Source organism: Moschus berezovskii, chromosome 10, assembly GCF_049115385.1.
Source record: "Moschus berezovskii isolate FMDL1 chromosome 10, NW_MosBer_1.0, whole genome shotgun sequence".
NCBI classification, from domain to species: domain Eukaryota; kingdom Metazoa; phylum Chordata; class Mammalia; order Artiodactyla; family Moschidae; genus Moschus; species Moschus berezovskii.
The window spans coordinates 13071082-13086451 of NC_142469.1; the positions used below are offsets into that span (position 1 = coordinate 13071082).

Here is a 15370-nt window from a genome sequence, read left to right on the forward strand (position 1 = left end):
TTTATTAGATTCTAATCCATGAAAAATTGGTCATCTATCTTCAGTTAAGTAAAATAATTCATATGAAGGCCTAGAACAGTGGATGATACATAACAGAATTTCAATATTTATTGACTATTCAGGTAACAGTGTTGATGATAAATTAGTTTTAGTTAAGGAAAATATTAATGGGAGTCTCCTCATTCTTCATTCTATTTAATGGGTATGTTACTGCCTGCTGTTTCATTAGACTATGTAAGACAGTGTACTTAAGCTTTATAAATACAAGCTTACTTCAATAACCTTGGGAAAAGTTATAGAGAAGAAATCATTACGTTTCATTTTTCATTTCATCTCAGAATTTTGCATTGGCTGCAAATCTTAAGCTGCTCATGAATCCGAAAGACGTCTGGCATTCTTGATGCTTTCTATGAGCTGAAATGATTCTGTTCATTTCAGTGTAGAGAATAGTTACAGCTTTTTTCCTCCTTTCTTGCTTTTTTGGTGTTGGGGTAGAGATTCAGAGCTAACCACAGATATTTGCTTTCTGTTATCATAGAATTAACTGTTATTACAGTTGGGTCTCACTGTAGAAAATAATCTCAAAGAAATATATAATCTACCTCTGTTACATTAGGATACAGAGAAAGAGGGGGAAGAGAAGAGGAGAGAGAGAGAGAGAAAGATGGGGAGGAGGAATAGAAGGCAAGGGGGAAGAGGCTGTTTATGGCCTATATTATGTGTCAAATCATCATATGATTAATCATTAATAATCTATTAAATTTGAAACCATAGGCTAATTTAAAACAGTGCCTCTGCCCTTCTCTCATACTGAAATTTTGCCAATAGTCTATACCATTTGCTTTCTCTGATGTGGTTATCTGACCTTGCCTTTACAGGAATGATTGTACTTTCCTGAAACTACTTTTAATTCCATATCCAAATACCAACAAATGTGAATTTGCTGAGCAAAGAGAAGAATCAATTATTTTTGAAAAAATTGTGAGTCTTGGTCAGGAGTATGTCATATAATGTAAAATCCATAGGTATTAAACAGAATCCATGAAAAATAGATAAAACTAAATACCATTTTTTCCCCACCTTGGGAATTGAGCATCTGTTTTAGTCTCTCAAGTTGGAGGTCTGGAACTACAGATAAAGGCTTTTCCATCGTGAGCTCATACCTTTTACTTTACTTTTTCTCCAGAATTTTTTTACTTTGAAATATTCCTCATTTTGTGAGCATACTTTATTGTAGTGCATTATCTCTAATTAAATACTTCTTTTTTCATGGTTTGAAACAAGGAGAAAAGATTTGCAGTTGCTCTTATTATGTGATTTTCTTTACATATAGATCTGTCTCAAAAACTGGGTCCATTACTACTTCTCAAACTGTCCATAAAAATCATGAATCCTAAATGAAATAAAACCCAAAATATCTGCCAGTGATTTATTTGTATTAACTTATTTTTTTCTTTCCAGTTAACAACATTTTCAAATGCCCCAATGTGATTTTCAAACAACATTAATCTTATTACTAATTTTTTTAATAGATTGAACTTCACCAGCTTCAGATCTACTGCAACTGGAACTTCATAGCCCAAGAAACATGTTGCGAGATATCAGACATTAAGGTAAGTTCATTTTCTGATGTGTGAAGACCATAGAAGGCCAGTTGCTGGGCTGTAGAGTCATGTGTACAGCAGCCCAGAACATGTGCTGTTGAAACCAGTTGAGCAAATAGTTCCAAGCCAGAGACCCCTCTTGAGGCCTTCCCATCATTTCTTGCCACCATTTTAATCCCAGTGTTTTATCCCGAACTTCAGGAGTGATATGGCCTTACTTTGGACTCAACATGAGTAAAAGAGAATCCATCCATGCCTTTATTCCTAAACTGTGTTCTGACATGTTCTAACAGAAGGGTCATCATTTTCCAGTTACAGGGGTTTTACATCTGTGATCATGTTATCCTTACTCACTTCTCTCTTCTAGCCTGCCACCCATTCTGGGCAATTTTCCTTTGTGAGAGATTTTTTTCCACTGCATCTTCCCCTGCTCCTGTTTTTGCCTTTACTTTGTGCCTAGACTGTTGCATTATCATGCCATCAGCCTTTCCCATCCCCAGTACAACCAGAATAAGTCTCCAAATCACTACTTTGTAGATTCATTTACATTCTTCCAGTGAACATCTGTTCTTTGAAAGCATTGATCTTTTGGGCATTGTGCTAAGGAACAAGGCTGCTGCTGCTGCTGCTGCTGCTGCTGCTGCTGCTGCTGCTGCTAAGTCACTTCAGTCATGTCCGACTCTGTGTGACCCCATAGACGGAAGCCCACCAGGCTCCCCTGTCCCTGGGATTCTCCAGGCAAGAACACTGGAGTGGGTTGCCATTTCCTTCTCCAATGTGTGAAAGTGGAAAGTGAAAAGTGAAAGTGAAGTCGCTCAGTCGTGTCCGACCCTTAGCGACCCCACGGACTGCAGCCTACCAGGCTCCTCCATCCATGGGATTTTCTAGGCAAGAGTACTGGAGTGGCTTGCCATTGCCTTCTCCACTAGCTAACATCAATAAGGCACATTCTCTGCCCTCTACTCATCCCTCTGTCCAAGCCTTTGGTCACTCTCTGTTCACCGCAAGTTATGCAGTTTCTTAGCCTCTAATTCTTAATATCCTCCACCTAACTCTGCAACTATTGCTTTCTTATACTAACGTTTCATTCAAAGAGTACTCAGTTCAGTACTTTAAGTATCTCTTATTGCAATGGCCATGTGTGCACCTTATATCATTAGATATAGCTGTATTTGTTTTCAATTTATTCAACTACCTTTTAAATTCATTGATGGGATTATACTTTTGTATGCTTCTTTTATGATTCCTAGTGCTTTGTTTGTAAAAGGGGTCAAAACATTGTTTCTTGACTGTAGTTTGAAAGGGATTAATTATAAGAAGTCTTTAACAGAAATAACATATAAAAATTAAAAGCAAAACGTGAAAATATTATTCTTTGTGTCAGATTTCCCAGAAGTTCTACACTTAAACCATTGAAAATGAAATTTTATTAATAATTTAGTAATTAAAAATGTTTTAAACTTTTATCTCTCACTTTGGGTAGTAGAATAATAATGTGACCAACTGACTCAAAGCATAGCTGAATCTCTTAAAATTGTATATTTTGCTTATGTAACTTGGTTTAATAAATTGTATCTCCAGCCTAGTTCATGGCTCTCATTTCAATGAAAGCCAGCCAAATATCTTTCTATAAATATCTGAAAAGATAATTTAGAATGCCGATATACAGACTTGAAATACCTAGACCTCCTGGAGCCACACGTTTAAATCTTGAAGATGTGAATTCTCCAAAAGTTTTTCTTTCATCAATTATGCTTCTTTTATGTGAGAAATCTTAAAACTAATAATTTTCCTTGATTGAAAAGTAATATAATGGTTCATTTTCTTTTTAAAAAGTTTTTTAATTGAAGGATAATTGCTGTACAGAATTTTGTGGTCTTCTCTCATACATCAACAAGAATCAGCCATAGGTATACCCATGCCCCTCCCTCCTGGACCTCCCTCCTATCTCCCTCACCATCCCACCCTTCAGCCTGTTGCAGAGCCCTGCTTGAGTTCCCTGTGTCACACAGCCAATTCCCATTGACTATCCATTTTACATATGGTATTGTAAATTTCTATATTACTCTCTCTATACATCTCCCCTTCTCCCTCCTCTCCTCCCACCATGTCCATAGGTCTGTTCTCTGCGTGTTTCTCCATTGCTGACCTGAAAATAAATTCATCAGTGCCATCTCTTCAGATTCCATATATATATATGTCAGTATCAGTTCAGTTCAGTCGTTCAGTCATGTCCGACTCTTTGTGGCCCCATGAGCATGCCAGGCCTCCCTGTCCATCACCAACTCCCGGAGTTTACCCAAACTCATGTCTATTGAGTTGGTGATGCTATCCAGCCACCTCATCCTCTGTCATCCCCTTCTCTTTCTGCCTTCAATCTTTCCCTTCATCAGGGTCTTTTCAAATGAGTCAGCCCTTTGCATCAGGTGGCCAAAGTATTGGAGTTTCAGCTTCAACATCAGTCCTTCCAATGAACACTCAGGACTGATTTCCTTTAGGATGGACTAGCTGGAAGGCAATGGAAAGCCACTCCAGTACTCTTGCCTAGAAAATCCCATGGATGGAGGAGCCTGGTAGGCTGCAGTCTGTGGGGTCGCTAAGGGTCGGACACGACTGAGCGACTTCACTTTCACTTTTCACTTTCCACTTTCACACATTGGAGAAGGAAATGGCAACCCACTCCAGTGTTCTTGCCTGGAGAATCCCAGGGACAGGGGAGCCTGGTGGGCTTCCGTCTATGGGGTCACACAGAGTCGGACATGACTGAAGTGACTTAGCAGCAGCAGCAGCAGCTGGATCTTCTTGTAGTCCAAGGGACTCTCAAGAGTCTTCTCTAACACCACAGTTCAAAAGCATCAGTATACAATATTTATATTTCTCTTTCTGACTTACTTCACTCTGTTTCGTCCACCTCATTAGAACAGGCTGTAGTTTCATCCACCTCATTAGGACAGATTCAAATATGTTCCTTTTATGGCTGAGTAGTATGCCATTGAATATACGTACCACAACTTCTTTATCCATTTATCTGTCGATGGACATCTGGGTTACTTCCATGTTCTAGCTATTGTAAATAGCACTGCAGTGAACCCTGGGATACATGTGTCTTTTTCAGTTTTTATTTCCTCAGGGTATATGCCTAGGAGTGGGATTTCTGGTGGTTTTATTCCTAGTTTTGTAAGGAGTCTCCGTACCATCTTTCATAGTGGCTGTATCAGTTTACATTCCCACCAACAGTGGAAGAGTGTTCCCTATTCTCCACACCCTCTCCAGCATTTATTGTCTGTAGACTTTTTGATGATGATCGCCATTCTGACTGGTGTGAGGTATTATCTCATTGTAGTTTTGATTTGCATTTCTCTGATAATGAGTGATGTTGAACATCTTTTCATGTGTCTGTTAGCCATCTGTATGTCTTCTTTGGAGAAATGTCTCTTGAGGTCCCTTTCCCACTTTTTGATTGGGTTGTTTGCTTTTCGGGTGTTGAGTTGTATGAGCTGCTTGTATATTTTGGAAATTAATTCTTTACAGTTGTTTCATTTGCTATTATTTTCTCCCATTCTGCGGATTGTCTTTTCACCTTGTATGTAGTTTCCTTTGCTGTGCAAAAGCTTTTAAGTTTAATTAGGTCCCACTTGTTTTTATTTCCATTACTCTAGGAGGTGGGTCATAGAAGATCTTGCTTTGATTTGTGTCATCAAGTATTCTGCCTATGTTATCCTCTATGAGTTTAATAGTTTCTGGTCTACTTTGAGTTTATCTTTGTATATGTGTTAAGTAGTGATCTCATTTCATTCTTTTGCATGTAGCTGTCCAGTTTTCCCATCACCACTTATTAAAAAGGCTGCCTTTGCCCCATTGCTTATTCTTGTCTCCTTTGTCAAAAATAAGGTACCCATAGGTGCCTGGGTTTATCTCTGGGTTGTCTATCCTGTTCCATTGGTCTATATTTCTGCATTTGTGCCAGTACCATACTCTCTTGATGACTGTAGCTTTGTAGTATAACCTGAAGTCACTAAGGTTGATTCCTCCAGCTCTGTTCTTGTTTCTCAAGACTGCCTTGGCTATTTGGGGTCTTTTGTGTTTCCATATGAATTGTGAATTCTTTTGTTCTAGTTTTATGGAAAATACCAGTGGCAATTTGATAGGTATTGCATTGAATCTGTAGATTGCATTTGGTAGTTTAGTCATTTTCACAATATTGAGTCTTCCTACCCAGGAACATGGAATATCTCTCCATCTGTTTATGTCGTCTTTGATTTCTTTCATCAGTATCTTATAGTTATCTGTGTACAGGTCGTTTGTCTCCTTAAGTAGGTTTATTTCTAGATATTTTATTCTTTTAGTTGCAATGGTGAATGGTATTGACTCCTTAATTTCTCTTTCTGATTTTTCATGTAATGATGTTTTGTTGTACCTAAATATTATATTCTTGACCAACAGTCACTCCAACTTGAATTATAAGAAAATTGTTTAAGGAAAGAGGCAATACATTCAATTGCATGATTTGATAATTAAAAACAGTGACATGACCGCACACATGAAAAAATCATGTTTTAAAAAGATTTAGTTTTAAAGAGTAGAAAATAAGGTAGGAATTCATCTCCAGCCTTGGAAAAAATAATACAAGACATCTTCTTTTCCTGCTCACAAGTATTTATGGGGGGCATCACCATTATGTTCCTGTTTAACAGAAAATAGAACATGCTACATTTACATTTAATAGAAATGTATGTTTTGGAAAGTTAATTCAGTACATCTGCTATAATTCTGGCATAAACTATATATTTTTTCAATATTTGAACTTAGGAAATTTTAATGTACTTGCTTAAAAATCTAATTTTGTCCTGTAATTCAACTCAGACATCCTTTCTGTTATTAATATTTTATAGCATATTTCAAAAGTGAAATTTATTCAGGATAATCTATAAATATATTTCCTTGCTGATATTAATTAGCTTTTCTTTATCTGAAGCAGTCAGGTTTCATGTTTCTGACTACAGACCTAGACAGAGAGAATGAAGAATAAACAAGGAGAGAAAGAGAAAATAAGAAACATTTGTTGAAAATAAATGAGAGAGATTATTAAAATGTTGAGGGCTAATTAACTGAAATAAAAACCAAAGGTTTTATGAAGAACGGGGACTTTACTTGTATGTCTTATGTTCCATGTTGGCACATTTTTTTAATGTGTGGGCAGCTTTATAGTGAAGCCTGAGACATGTTTTTAAAGTCATTTAAATCCCCAATATAAAGTAGTGAATCAGTTATCCAGAGCAAAATTGTGAGCTTCAACTGCATCTCAATTAACTAAACTGAACCCATGAGACACAGGGCAGGACCTGGCTGGAAAACTGTATCAAATCATATGAGATAAATGGACTGTTTTAGTGATAATCCTGTGTATTTAATTCTAATGTAATTTTTAGACTATAAACTTGGAAATTTAATGTCAGTAACTGAATAGCTAATTACTAAATCTGCAGACAGTAAATTTGATAGAACTAGTGATAAAGACAGGAAACTGTACTTTTTCTTATAGTGTTTACTGTGCTCAAAAGCATTAGAATGCTACCCATTTTTCAAAATTTTTTTTTGTTTGAAAAGCAATTTATGTTTACAATATAAAATTTGGAAAATATAGCCAACTTCAAAGAAGGAAGTAAATATCAACGGTGATCTCACTACGATAAATAACCATGGACAATATTTTAATTTTGTATCCTGACAATACTTTCCCAGATATATATAATTTGTAGTATATAAAGTAATGTGTGAAGCCTTCCCCCTAAACTGCAAATTCAGAGATATGAAATTGTAAATTCATGAAATTGCAGATTCAGAGTTACAAACCGTGGTAAGGACTCTTGTAAATGATGTTCAGGGGAAAGGAAACATTTATCTTCTTCAGATGCTCCATCTGGGTTTATTTTTTGATAGAAAAAAAGTTCATTTCTTTGAAACCAAATTTTACTTCATGTCCCAACATGTTATGAACCCAGTGGAGAAATGATAAAAGTCATCACTTTGTTACAGGGAAGATTTTAATAACTTTATATAACAATGGAATGGAATAAGATATACATATTTTGAGTGAATATATACCACCTTAGAGCATAAAAGAGTTTATTTTTTACTTTTACATGTCTTTATCGTCATCCAATACTTTGGCCACCTCATGCGAAGAGTTGACTCATTGGAAAAGACTCTAATGCTGGGAGGGATTGGGGGCAGGAGGAGAAGGGGATGACAGAGGATGAGATGGCTGGATGGCATCACCGACTCGATGGACATGAGTTTGAGTGAATTCCGGGAGTTGGTGATAAACAGGGAGGCCTGGCGTGCTGTGATTCATGGGGTCGCAAACAATCGGACACGACTGAGCAACTGAACTGAATTGAACTGATCATCATCTTGTTGAAGTAAACGTTTTACAAGTTCGAATTACATTCTTTTTTTCTAAATTTGTTTCCAGAACACATATATCAATGTTATTTGTGTAAAGCATTTCACTGTAACAATTCAGTTCTTATAAATGTTTGATGTTGCTGTACTTGTCATAAAGTCACATATAATAGCTTTAGAATTTCTCACCAAACCTGGCATTTTAATACAATTCTAGTGTGTTGTCATTGTAACAGAAACTAGGAGGCTAGTGAAAGGGCAGAGTCGTTATGGATTTTCACATGCTGGTGTGAACCTTTGGTTGTTAGGAGGAAGTTCTTGCAGGTAAACCCAACCATGCCTAGTTTGGTGGGAATCAGTGCTGGGAATGTCACAGTGTTTGGAATTGACTCTGTATCCTAAAGCCTCTTTCTGGATTTCAGTGCCCAGAGCAGCCTGGCTTTGGAGGTACTGCAGCATCACCAGCACCTGCTCATGCCAGCAGAATATCTCCATTTCTGCCAGCAAAGCAGAAACTCGCAGACCAGTGCCAGTGCAAGCCACACAAGGTATGCTCGTCTTCACCTGTGCCCACGGGAAAGCCGCTCCCCACTGTGAGCCAGGCCTATGTGTGACCCTGGTGCACAGAACGCAGCTTGCCCTCTAGTGTGAGTTGAATCAGGTGCCTGGCCCCTCAGTCTCTGGGTGGATTAAAGAGACAGTCTTGGGTTAGGATTCCCTCAATTTAAATCTGGATAGTTCCAAGGCCATCTGACCTTCTTTCCTGGGTGGGAAGTAGAATAAAAGGAAAATAAAGGGAGGAACCACCTGTACGACAGGCTATGTATGAGGATGAAACACATGCCAGGAGTAGGCTGCAGTCATGGAAATTCTGGAGAAGAAAATGGCAACCAGTCAGGTGCTCTTGCCTGGAAAATCCTATGGACGGAGGAGCCTGGTAGGTTGCAGTTCACGGGGTCACGAAGGGTCAGACACAACTGAGCGACTTCCCTTTCACTTTTCACTTTCATGGATTGGAGAAGGAAATGGCAACCCACTCCAGTGTTCTTGCCTGGAGAATCCCAGGGACGGGGGAGCCTGGTGGGCTTCTGCCTGTGGGGTCGCACAGAGTCGGACACGACTGAAGTGACTTAGCAGCAGCAGCAGCAGATACTCTTGCCTGGAAAATCCTATGGCCGGAGGAGCCTGGTAGGTGACGGTCCATGGGGTCACAAAGAGTCAGACACAACTGAGCACTTTACTTTCAATTAAGGGAATTCACAACTTGATGGAAACACAGTGTCTGCCCTTCAACACATACCCAAAGGTACTTCACATACTGTGTTTCTGTCGTGTGGAGACTGTTTCTGTCCACTACTCCAAATACCCACCCAGATTTCCCCTCTGCTGTGAGTTGTGCGGGGGATGCAGAAGGGCTGTTTTTGCCCAAAGTATTTGTTTCACTTGTCCTTTCCTAGCCGGGAAGCCTGGGTCCCACGAGGGACATGAATGTCTTTTGTGGATGTTAATGGCATCGTGGGACCCGTCCTTGAAGTAGGCTGTGTGACCTCTGGATAGCCTCCCTCTATACCAGTACCCAAGGGTAGGAAAACTTGTCCTAGCTCCTAGAGGTCCAAGGTGCTGTGACTTCTTGTGTGCTCAGGCTCAGGGCTTCCTGTCCTGGCTGGAGGAGTGGGGAGGAGGGTGAGTTAGAAGTTTAGAGGAACCTTACATTTCCTCTAGCAACCAGTACCACAGTGCGAGCTCAGTGAGAAAGGCCGTACGAGGTGCAGGGGGCGTGGAAGAGAGCACGTATCCCAGCCCATGACAGAGCTCCAGGAAGAGATGATGCTGGCAGGTGTTTGGAAGACGTGGGTAGTGAGCCTTTGATGAGGGGAGAAAAGACACCCTGCAGAGGGCTCTGCATCAACTCCCAGGAGAGCACAGCTTTGTCTTACTATTGTCAGCTGATTTGTAAACTATATGTATTTAGTTCAGTGTGACAGAATATGTGTTAACACAAAATTCATTTCTGCTCAGGGAGAAGCAGGCTCACCTGGACAGAAAGGAGAACAGGTAAGACACCACCGAATGCTGTCAGGATGAAAGAGGATGTGCTCAAAAGTGACTTCAAAATTGTTTCCACCTGATTTTTTCTGTGTCCCACACAAATGCGCATTTCTGTAAAAAGCTATTGAATATATTTAAGTGCTGATTATTGAAATATGGAAGACTATAGTGAAGTGAAGTAGCTCAGTCGTGTCCGACTCTTTGCAACCCCGTGGACTATAGCCTTTCAGGCTCCTCCCTCCATGGGATTCTCTAGGCAAGAATATAGGAGTGGGTCACCATTTCCTTCAACATGTAAATCTGTTTTTGGGTTCCTAATTAGGCTGGTCTGTTCATTGGAAGGACTGATGCTAAAGCTGAAAATCCAATACTTTGGCCACCTCATGCGACGAGTTGACTCACTGCAAAAGACTCTGATGCTGGGAGGGATTGGGGACGGGAGGAGATGGGGACAACAGAGAATGAGATGGCTGGATGGCATTACCGACTCGATGGACATGAGTTTGAGTGAACTCTGGGAGTTGGTGATGGACATGGAGGCCTGGCGTGCTGTGATTCATGGGGTTGCAAAGAGTCGGACACAACTGAGCGACTGAACTGAACTTAACTGATTCTCCTGCTATGCAGGAGACCTGGGTCCGATCCCTGGGTTGGGAAGATCCCCTGGAGAAGGAAATGGCAACCCACTCCAGTACTCTTGCCTGGAAAATCCCATGGATGGTGGAGCCTGGTAGGCTACAGTCCATGTGGTCGCAAATAGTCGGACTCGACTGAGTGATTTCACTTTCAAAATGTACCTGCAAACCAGAAGCAAAATTGTGAAGCAAGAAAGTCTGTTTCTTAGCTGGGGTTTAGCATTTTCTTCTTCAAATACTGACAAACTCCTGTTTGCTGACAGATCTCCACTGGAGATTTTTCATCACTTTATTCAAACGGCTTACCTTTGTTGAACACCTTCTCTGCATGACTAGTACTAGATGTTATAGGGAATAGAAAGAATAGGATGTGTTCCCTGTTCGCGAGGATTTTTACATCTGCAAGGAGATAGAAGACCTTACAATGCCTCAAGCAATAGGTCCTGTAGAGGGTTACCGGGACCCTAAGGGAACAGTCTGGGAGAGAGTGTGCTGGAGGAGATGGTGACAGCCAGATGCGTGTGGATCTGATTCTAGCCAGGATTCATGCTTAGACACTTCCCTTCCCTTCTCCCCATTCTTCTCAGAATGCAACTGTCCTCTTCCCCACTCTTTGAGTCATGTCTTTTTTTCAGCTAACTACTAGATAGATTAATTCCTGCTAAGCTTAGAATTGATTATATTCTTACTGTTTTCCAAGGTAAAGCAGATTTAAGTCCTTTTCAGGTCTTAACTTGGAAGCCCATGATTTTAAATTACTTACATAATCGACATGGGCTCCTTATTTTAAAAGATAAGAGACTGAAGTCTGCTAAATGACTGATCCATCAAAGTTGCACAGGAAGCTTCAACCAAACTATCCTCACCAGCACTTGTTATATCTTGTCTTTTTGATAATAGCCTTTCTAGCAGTTGTGAGATGTTATCTCATTGTGATTTTCATTTTCATTTTCCTGATGATTAGTGATGTTGGCCTCCTGTATATCCTCTTTGGGAAAATATCTATACAAATTTTCTGCCCACTTTGAATAGGATTGTATGCTTTTTTCCTGTTGAGTTGTATAGCCTCTTTATGCATTTTGGATATAAAATTATATATGTCTTACCAGATGTCTGATTTGCAAATAGTACTTCCATTCAGATTTCACATATAAGCAATATCATATCATATTTGTCTTTCACCATCTGGCTTACTTCACTTAGTATGGACCTTCATTTGGTCCATCCCTGTTGCTACAAATGTCATAATTGCATTCTTTTTTATGACTGAGTAATATTTCATTGTATATACATACCACATCTTTTTTTAAACTTATATTGGAGTGTAACTGATTAGCAATGTTGTTGTTTCAAGTGGACAGCAAGGGATTCAGCCATGCATATACATTTATCCATTCTCCCTGAAACTTTCCATCCACCCAGGCTGCTACATAACATTGAGCAGATTTCCCTGTGCTATACAGTAAAACCTTCTTCTTTATCCATTCTTCTGTCAATGGACAAATTAGGTTTCTTCCATGTCTTAGCTGTGGTAAGTAGCCAACACTATATATTAAAGAGAGTGTCCTTTCCTCAGTGAATATTCTTGACTCCTTTGTCATAACTTAATTAACCATACAAGTGTGTGTTTATTTTGGGGTTTGCTATTCTGTTAATGCAAAGATGGACTCGATAAAGGACAGAAATAGTATGGACCTAACAGAAGCAGAAGATATTAAGAAGAGGTGGCAAGAATACACAGAAGAACTGTACAAAAAAGATCTTCATGACCAAGATAGTCACGATAACGTGATCACTGACCTAGAGCCAGACATCTTGGAATGTGAAGTCAAGTGGGCCTTAGAAAGCATCACTACAAACAAAGCTAGTAGAGGTGATGGAATTCCAGTTGAGCAATTTCAAATCCTGTAAGATGATGCTGTGAAAGTGCTGCACTCAATATGCCAGCAAATTTGGAACACTCAGCAGTGATCACAGGCCTAAAAAGGTCAGTTTTCATTCCAGTGCCAAAGAAAGGCAATGCCAAAGAATGCTCAAGCTACCACACAATTGCACTCATCTCACACACTAGTAAAGTCATGCTCAAAATTCTCCAAGCCAGGCTTCAGCAATATGTGAACCGTGAACTTCCAGACGTTCAAGCTGGTTTTAGAAAAGGCAGAGGCACCAGAGACCAAATTGCCAACATCCGCTGGATCATGGAAAAAGCAAGAGAGTTCCAGAAAAAAATCTATTTCTGCTTCATTGACTATGTCAAAGTATTTGACTATGTGGATCACAACAAACTGTGGAAAATTCTGAAAGAGATGGGAATACCAGACCACCTGACCTGCCTCTTGAGAAACCTGTATGCAGGTCAGGGAGCAACAGTCAGAACTGGACATGGAACAACAGACTGGTTCCAAATAGGTAAAGGCGTACATCAAGGCTGTATATTGTCACCTTGCTTATTTAACTTCTATGCAGAGTACATCATGAGTAATACTGGGCTGGAGGAAGCACAAGCTGGCATGAAGATTCCCGGGAGAAATATCAATAACCTCAGATATGCAGATGACACCACCCTTACGGCAGAAAGTGAAGAACTACAGAGCTTCTTGATGAAAGTGAAAGAGGAGAGTGAAAAGGTTGGCTTGAAGCTCAACATTCAGAAAACAAAGATCATGGCATCTGGTCCCATCACTTCATGGGAAATAGATGGGGAAACAGGTGAAACAGTGTCAGACTTTATTTTTTTGGGCTCCAAAATCACTGCACGTGGTGACTGCAGCAATGAAATTAAAAGACGCTTACTCCTTGGAAGGAAAGTTATGACCAACCTAGATAGCATATTAAAAAGCAGAGACATTACTTTGCCAACCGAAGTCCATCTAGTCAAGGCTAAGGTTTTTCCCGTGGTCATGTATGGATGTGAGAGTTGGACTGGGAAGAAAGCTGATCTCCAAAAAGTTGATGCTTTTGAACTGTGGTGTTGGAGAAGACTCTTGAGAGTCCCTTGGACTGCAAGGATATCCAGCTAGTCCATTCTAAAGGAAATCAGTCCTGGGTGTTCATTGGAAGGACTGATGTTAAAGCTGAAACTGCAATACTTTGGCCACCTCATGCGACGAGTTGACTCACTGGAAAAGACTCTGATTCTGGGAGGGATTGGAGGCAGGAGGAGAAGGGGACAACAGAGCATGAGATGACTGGATGACATCACTGACTCAATAGAGGTGAGTTTGAGTGAACTCCGGGAGTTGGTGATGGACAGGGAGGCCTAGTGTGCTGTGATTCATGGGGTCGCAAAGAGTCAGACACGATTGAGTGACTGAACTGAACTGATTCTGTTCCATGGACTTCCCTGGTGGTTCAGTGGTGAAGAGTTTGCCTGCTAATGCAGGAGATGCAGGTGTAATCCCTGGGTTTGAAAGATACCTTGGAGAAGGAAATGGCAACCACTCCAGTATTCTTTTTTGGGAAATCCCATGGACAGAGGAATCTGGCAGGCTGTAGTCCATGTGTTCACAAAAGAGGTAGACATGACTTAGAAACTAAACAATAACAACATTCTGTTCCATTGATCCATATGTCTATTTTGTGCAAATACCAAACTGTTTTAATTACTATAGCTTTATAATATAGTTTGGAAACAAGATCCATCTAAATACTACCTACAGTTCACCCACTTTAGATGTAAATACACACAAAAACTGAAAGTGAAGGCATGGAAAAAGGTATTCCATGCAAATGGAAATCAAAAGAAAGCTGAGGTAGCTATATTAATAAGACAAAATAGTCCTTAAAGTTGTCAAAAGAGACAAAGATCAGTTTTATATAATGATAAAGTGATCAGTCCAACAAGAGGATGTAACATTTGTAAATATTTATGCACCTAATATATATAAAGCTAAATATATTAAGAAAATATTAACATACATAAAGGGAAAAGTAATAAGTAATACAATAATAGTAGGGAATTTTAATGCCCCAGTACATCAATGGATAGCTCATCCAGACAGAAAATCAATAAGGAAACATTAGCCTTAAATGACAGATGAGCCAGATGAATTTAAGAGATATATATAGAATAATCCCTCTTAAAGCAATAGAATATATTCTTCTCAAGTGTAAATGGAACATTTTCTAGAATATATTGTATTTTAGGCCATGAAACAAGTCTTAATGAATTAAAAGAATTAAAATTATATCAAGCATATTCTTCTGACCAGAGTGGTATGAAACTTGAAATTAATTGCACAAAGAAAACTGGAAAATTCATTGATGTTGAGATTAAATGCCTGCTACTGAGTAATCAATGAATGAAAGAAAAAATCAAAAAGAAATCAAAAAGTACCTTGAGACAAATAGAACTGGAAATATGCCAAAACTTGTGGGATGCAACAAAAGCAGTTCCAGGAAGGGAGTTCATAGTGATAGGTGCTTGCCTCAAGAAACAAGAAACGGCTTAAATAAATAACCTGACTTTCTACCTTAACAATCTAGAAAAAGAAAAATGAATGAAGTTGAAGTTAGAAGAAGGAAGCAAATAAAATTAGAACAGAAATAAATGAAATAAAGAATAAAATATAATCGAGAAAATCAGTGAAGCTAAGAGCTGATTTTCTGAAGAGATAAAAAAATTGACCTGCCTATAGTTAGCTAGATTCACAAAGGAAAAGGAGAGGACTCAAATAA

General features: G+C 39.3%; 1 protein-coding gene across 2 annotated transcripts in view; it reads left to right on the forward strand.

Annotated features, from left to right (window-relative positions):
* COL19A1 (collagen type XIX alpha 1 chain) overlaps positions 1 to 15370 on the forward strand; it is a 453176-nt gene that overhangs the window by 66817 nt on the left and 370989 nt on the right. Inside the window, exons 6-8 of one of the 2 annotated variants that reach the window (XM_055433811.2) lie at positions 1533 to 1613; positions 8432 to 8575; positions 10029 to 10064. In XM_055433811.2, coding sequence (XP_055289786.2) covers positions 1533 to 1613; positions 8432 to 8575; positions 10029 to 10064 — 261 coding nt within the window. The remainder of the gene's footprint in view (positions 1 to 1532; positions 1614 to 8431; positions 8576 to 10028; positions 10065 to 15370) is intronic. The other variant, XM_088840925.1, reaches the window with a different exon arrangement.